The sequence below is a fragment of the Aotus nancymaae genome, unplaced genomic scaffold (genome assembly GCF_030222135.1).
Source record: "Aotus nancymaae isolate 86718 unplaced genomic scaffold, 86718_ANA_hifiasm-v0.15.2.pri h1tg000029l, whole genome shotgun sequence".
Taxonomy (NCBI): domain Eukaryota; kingdom Metazoa; phylum Chordata; class Mammalia; order Primates; family Aotidae; genus Aotus; species Aotus nancymaae.
In genome coordinates this window covers 29,159,886-29,166,588 of record NW_026988442.1, presented here as the reverse complement: position 1 = coordinate 29,166,588, position 6,703 = coordinate 29,159,886, and the positions used below count along the sequence as shown (strand labels likewise).

Here is a 6,703-nt window from a genome sequence, read left to right as displayed (position 1 = left end):
GCGGCTCACCCACATGCCAGCAGGCAAGACACCCGGGCCGAGGGGATAACCCTCTCATAAGGTCCCTGACAGTGTCACCCAGGACTCCAAAGCCCTGTGAGGTTCCTAAGGACAAGATTTAAGGCTGTGTCAGAATATCTAAGCTTCAGGAATTCCTGTCCCCTTCTCTCTTACCAAAGACCTTTCAAAACAACCATCCCTCTATTACAAAGAAACTTTTTAATATATAAATTAACTGCTTTATTGAATATCAATAAACTGTACATATAACTATACAAAACGTTTCCTTGATACAAAATGCATGAAATATAAATACCAGTGTACCTTTAAAAATGTAAACATCTTCCTCCCAGGCCCACCTGTCGGGCACCCAAAATAGTTCTGGGAGACACATGGGTCAGACCAGAGCACCCCACTCAGGCCCCCGACAAGTGACAGCCATTACTCACAGTCCCTTTTGAGACATTGTTAAATTGCCCGGGAAACAGGTGCCACCCCGCCAAACAGGAGGTTGAAATAGCTGCCCGGGCTCGGGGCATCGCAGGCTCTAGTCTGCTACCGCCTCCACAGGCCCCGGGGCTGCACCTGGGGGTGGATTATTGCATAGTCAGTCACACCTCGTGGAAGGTGGTCTGAGGGTTCCTTGTGGGGTGGGGGTGAGGGGAGTAGGGTCCCCTGAGTGGGGTGGGAGCTTCCCAGTGAGCCTGTCAGCTTTCGTCCCGTAGCTCAAAGCAGCTGTATCCAAACAGCTCTGGATACAAAAACCCACGCAGAAAGGCCAGCTCAGGACAGCCCCCGACCTGGGGCTGCCAGCTGCCCTCCCTCCACAGAAGTGGCCACGGGCAGGCCTCTTCCAGAGCCCACTGAGGGACCCAGGCAGAGGAAGCAGAACCAGAAAATGGCCTTCGTCAAAGTCCTGTGGGGCTGAGGCAGCCAGAAGTGGGGCGCTCAGGAGGGAATTCAGTGAGAAGGACCTGGGCCCTTCCTGCTGGAGCTGGGGGAGGCTGTCGGGGAGGGGGCCGGTAAGGAGAAGAGGGAGCCTAGAGGGTCAGCGGGGGCATCCTGAGCAGCCAGACTCTTGGTGCTTGTGGAGCAGGGACATTCGGGAGAAGGTCCGAGCGCACGCCTGGCACTGGTACTTCTTGACATCCGAGTGGGTCTGGAGGTGGGCCCGCAGGTTGGAGCGGTCAGCGAAGGCACGGCTGCAGTGGGGACAGGAGAAGGGCTTCTCACCTGGGGAGAATGGCCAGAAAGGCTGAGTGAGCCGTGGGACAACAGCTGGCAGTGATGGGAATCCCTCCCCACGTGCCCCAAACCCTGAAAGAATCTCATGATCCCAGGAAAGCCAGGCCACAGTGAAACACACAGCCAGGGTCCAAAGGCCAGGACTTGACAGAGCTCTGCTGTTTCCTACGGCACAACTCCAGGCAAGTTGTCTGGCTTTTCTGAGCCTGCATCTTCCCACCTGTAAAATGGGGCTATTCACCCACCACTCATAGGGGTCGGTAAGTGACAGGAGATGGGGTACAGTGCTCAACACCCTGCAGGGACGTGGGAAGGGGTCCGCAATGATGACTGCACACTTTTATTGACTGGTCCTACTGTCACTCGATCCTATGGTGGTCCTCATTTCAGAGACAGTGAAACCGAGGCCCAGAAGTAGCACGTTCAGGGTCCCCTGGCAGGACCCCAAAGCCTCTGATTTCACCCACTGTCTTTACTGCCTTCAGTCAAGGGACAATGTGGCTGGTGTGCCTTACGGTCCTGGAGTCATTCCTTGATTTACTTTGCTGGGGGCCAAAGCCAGAGTCAGCCTTGCCAGGCCTCCCCACCCCCACTGCAAGCTGGTCAGGCCACCCCCGGGCCGGCCAGCAGCCTGCCTTCCTCACCACCCCACCTCCTGCACCGCAATCCCAAATCTCCTTGTCTGTTCTCCAATGAGGCTGAATCCCATAAGGGCAGGGGCTTCCCTGAGTCCATTTAAGCCCCAGCCCAGAGCCTGGGCCCCTTTCTACCACCCAAGGGGCTGCAGAAACCTGTGCCCCCGACACACCATCTGCCTGGCTGAGGCTGTGTTGGGAACTCAGTCCTCAATAAGCCCTTAGAGAAGAAATAGGTGTTTTTAAAAACAAAATGGCCTCAGGAGCCTGCCGCTCACTCATGCCTCCTCACAATCCCTGCTCCAACCAAAAGCCTGCAGTTCCAAAAACACCAATCACATTGTTTTGTCTTTTCTTGGGGGTGCAGCATTTTCCAAACAAAAAGTCATAATAGTAACTCATTAAACAAAAACCTATGGAGGCCGGGTGTGGTGGCTCATGCCTGTAATCCCATCACTCTGGGAGGCCAAGTGAGGCAGGAGAATTGATTGAAGCCAGTGGTTTGAGACTAGCCTGGGCAACAAAGAAAGACCCTGTCTATAAAATTTTTTTTTTTGGAGACAGAGTTTCGCTCTTGTTACCCAGGCTGGAGTGCAATGGCACGATCTCGGCTCACCGCAACCTCCGCCTCCTGGGTTCAGGCAATTCTCCTGCCTCAGCCTCCTGAGTAGCTGGGATTATAGGCATGCGCCACCACCATGCCCAGCTAATTTTTTTTTGTATTTTTAGTAGAGACGGGGTTTCACCATGTTGACCAGGATGGTCTCGATCTCTTGACCTCGTGATCCACCCGCCTCAGCCTCCCAAAGTGCTGGGATTACAGGCGTGAGCCACCGCGCCCGGCCTAAAATTTTTTTTAAAAAATCTATTGAGCTCCTACTATGTGCTAGACACTATTCTATACTGAACAGTCTTTTTAAAAAATATGCAATTCTCCGATCCTTTCACACCCAGTCCGGTACACCCCAAGGCCAGGGCCGGCCTGTTAAATCCCAGTGCTGGATGGAATTTAAGAGCTGGGACTGAATTAATTCCATCACCTCCTGGGTACCGTGCTACACTGAGCTAGCAGGGTAGGAGGGAGTCCAGAGGATGCTTCCAATGGGACCTGTACATTCAACAGGGACCTATGGAGTGCCTGAGAGCTGGGCTCAGTCTCTGGAAATGCACCACTCCACAGGGAGGGGGACCTGGGGACGGGGGAGGGGATGGCTGGGCGAGCATACTATTCCACTCTGCCATTACTCCACAGCCTCCGCACGCCAGGCCTGAAGGGTTTGTTGATTGCATTCTGAGTCTTCATGTGAAAGAGGAAGTTAAATTCTCACTTGTGAACTAAGGGCTGACTCTCGAGATCTGGTAAAGGGGCTGGAGTCCATTCGTAAGACTGGGCAGGTTATGATGGCACCCCCTTCCCAGGGCTGTGGTGAAGCCCTGAGCACTGCCTCCTGCACAGTAAGTGCTCTAAGTGTGATGAGACACACCCGAACAAAAGAGGAAGGAGACGTTCTAGGACGTGATGGGCTCTGGGAGCGGGTCTGTGCACACACGCAGGAGTCGAAGACCACCGCTCCTCAGATCCCGCGCCCCGCAGACGCCTTCATGGGTCTCCTGGCAAGTGTGAAATCGGCACCAGGCCGGCGGGGACAAAGGCCGCCGAGGGGGGCACCGTACATGCGATACCCCCGGATTAAAGGGGCCTGCCACGCACTGGGCCAGCAGCTGCGACTGGAACAGGTGCTGGGCACCGCTGCCCCATGCACCTGCTCTACCCCTCCCAGCCCCCACCCACTGGGCCCACCATTAAGGCACACAATGGGAGTCAATGAGGACAGCAGTGATACATTTCAAGGGGATTTCTGGGTCCCAGCCGTGCCTTTACATTAAAATAATGCCGGATGGGGGGCAAGGGAGGGGGGCAGGAGAGCAGCACCCTGAGGGGTTCAACGCTCCCAAAATAGAGCCCTGTGAGCTGGGCAGGCACCCAGAAGGCCAGGCAGTTGGACCTTTACATGTTAAAATCAGGGCTAAGGGTGCACAAAGGAAGAGAAATGGGTAGCCTTAGTCTAATAAGATGCCAATAAAGCCTGCAAAATGCCAGGCCTTCCAGACACCGCACTGACCCTCACCGCTCCGAGGTCAGGCGCTGGGTCAGGAAATGGCAGAACCTGGCCCGGGTGAACCCTTGGAATCTCCTCTCTCAACCATCACTCTCCGGAGCAGCTCTGGGCATGGCGGCCACCACCGTTCAGTTCTAAAAAGTTTTACCTTTTCTCCACGTCCAGAAAGTTTTCTACGCATTTAGTAAACTTTCGAGACACCCAGACATGATTGTGCTGTCTGCCCCAAAGATGCCGTTTCCTGGTCTGCCAGATAGGACTGAGTGGGGGTGGGGAAGCAGACCAGAGAACCATCAGGTATAATAAATTACTGTAAAGTGATTAGCATAAAGTGATTATCAACCTTCACAGCCACTCTCTAAAACATACGCTATCATAATCCTCCCCTGAGGCTCAGAGAGGTTAAGTTGCTTGCCCAAAGTCACACAGCAGGGAAGCAGAGCAAATGGCAAGGAAGCATTTTTGTGAGCATTTAGCAGGTACCAGGCACTTTGCCAGGTGCTTCCCATATGCATTCCTGCATTTAGCCTGGATAGAAACCCCACAGGCTGTTCTCATGCCCATCTGAAAGATAGGGAAAATGAGGCTCACAGAAGTGAAACATCAGCCCAAGCTTTGAGAAAGTTCTCAAAGCAGGATTCAGAGCCAGGTGGGGGGTCTGACAACATCCTGTCTGGCTAGGGAGGGGTGGATCGGGAGAGGGTGGGGCCGGGTGGACCCCTTCACACCTGGCCACCACCACAAGGTGCTGGTGGCACCCTTCCCATATCCAGCTCCTACCCATTTGGCTGAGAAATGGCTGCAGGGGATTGGGAAGGTGTCTGCTTTGCCCATCTGCTTAGCTGATGAAGGAATATTTCTGCCAAAGGTTTCCAGAGGGCCAGGCCCCTGAACTTGAGCTAGAAGTTAGGAGACTCGGGGCCTCCGTGTCTACAACTTTGAGAATGAGAACAGTAAGCCCAGATTCACAAAAGCTGGCAGAGAAAGCAGTGGGGCGGGCCAGGAGGGGCACTCACCAGTGTGGGTCCGGACATGGCCTTGCAGCAGCCAGGGCCTAGAGAAGGCCTTCCCACAGGTGCCACAGACACAGGGCAGCGTGTGGCTTCGGATGTGCATCTTGAGGGCACCCAGGCTGAGGTATTCCTTGTTGCAGTATTTGCAGTTGAAGGCCTTTCGAGACTGGAGATCCTTGGCCTCAGAGAGCTGGGCCAGCTGCTTGGGCACTTGGACCAAGCCTGGGAAGGCAGCATAGGTCTCGGCCTCCAAGGAAGAGGCCGAAGTGGAGGAGAAGGACGAAGGAGCCGGTGAGGGTGGGCTGGGGGGCTGGGAGCCTTTCCCGCTGTCCTCATCCGACAGGGAGGTCAGCTCTGCCACCCTGGGGCTCTCCTGGGGCCGAAAGGAGGCCCAGACAATTGGCTGGGCTTGGGGGGCCAGGACAGAGTCCCAGATGAGCGTTGGCAGTGAGGCGGTGGGGTTGAGGATCTCCGGAGGTGGGATGGCTGCCAGCAGGTGGGCCTGGTCATAGGGCTGCTGGAAAGTAAACTCTGAGGGAGAAAGAGCAGAGTCAGGCGTTAATTAAATCATTCACTCAATCAACAAACGGGAGCCCACCGCTGGCCAGGTGCTGGGTGAGGCTGACTCTCAACACATAATTAGATCAATAAAATTATCCATAGGACAGACCAGATTCCTGCCCTCCTCGCCCAGGTCACCCAACCTGAGTCTCTCACAGGTAGGACCCCCAGTTGAGGGTCATTTCCAGATCTCCGTCTCCTGAGTCCCAAGTCCCCAGCCTAAGGCCAGAAGCCCATTACCCCAGCCCCCGAGCCACCACTCCGCCGCAGTCCCTCTCCTCACACACATCTGGTCTCTCCACCCCTCCCCTCAACCCTCTGGACTCCGGACTCTCCCCAGCAGCGTCCGGCGGGCCCTCCTGGCACAGGCCTCCTTCCCCTCTCGGGAGCTCCTGCGCCTCTCGGAGGCTACAAAGGCCCCCCAAGAGCAAGACCCCTGCCCGCTACACGGCACCCCCCCTACCCAACCACTCAGATAGACCCCCGGGACTGGAGATCCACCTGCCCGGTCTCCCGAGCCCGAGCCCTCAATGCTCCACAAAACATCCTGCGAATCGATCCTGACCCAGGCAGGCCGCCTCCCTCAGGTGCCCCCCACGCAGTCTTCGCCTGTCTCCCCCAAACCTCCTGGAGCCCGGGACCCCTCCAACGCACCTGGATTAGAGTCCTGCAGCTCGCTGTAGTTAGGCTTCCGATTAGGGTCGGAGGGCTTCCTGACGAGAAAAGAGCGCGGCATGGTGGCCAACGCACCGGGGTCGCCGAGTCGCGCAGGAGTAGCGCAAGAGCACCACTGTTTAGGCCGTGCCGCGGCGCAATGAGTGCAGCCGCGCCGCCAACTCCCTTATATACTCCAGGGGGCGGCAGGGGCGGGGTCTTATCTGTCACACCCCTTTGTCACCTCCGCACCAATCAGAGGCGCGTCTCCGCCGAAGGCCACGCCCCGAGCAGGTGCGCCGGGGGCGGACCGGGCTCGCGCCGCGTGGCGCTGGGAGCCCGGGCGGAGGCTCCTGCGAGGCGGGGTTCGGGAGCGCAGCGCGGGTCGTCCCCAGTGCTGGGGCTGTCCGGGGCGGGACATCGGGCGCAGTTAGGCCCCTGCGAGGCGGGACCCCTCGCACCCACCCGCTCAGCG

At 56.9% G+C, this 6,703-nt stretch overlaps 1 protein-coding gene across 1 annotated transcript; it reads right to left on the bottom strand.

Annotated features, from left to right (window-relative positions):
* Positions 1–216: 216 nt before the first annotated feature.
* On the bottom strand, positions 217–6,390 carry SNAI1 (snail family transcriptional repressor 1). The gene is made up of 3 exons (XM_012467438.2): positions 6,229–6,390; positions 5,017–5,544; positions 217–1,233 (listed from the first exon to the last, which is right to left on the bottom strand). The coding sequence occupies exons 1-3, from the start codon at positions 6,308–6,310 to the stop codon at positions 1,049–1,051; spliced, it is 795 nt and encodes a 264-aa protein (XP_012322861.1). The 5' UTR covers positions 6,311–6,390; the 3' UTR covers positions 217–1,048.
* Positions 6,391–6,703: the final 313 nt, after the last annotated feature.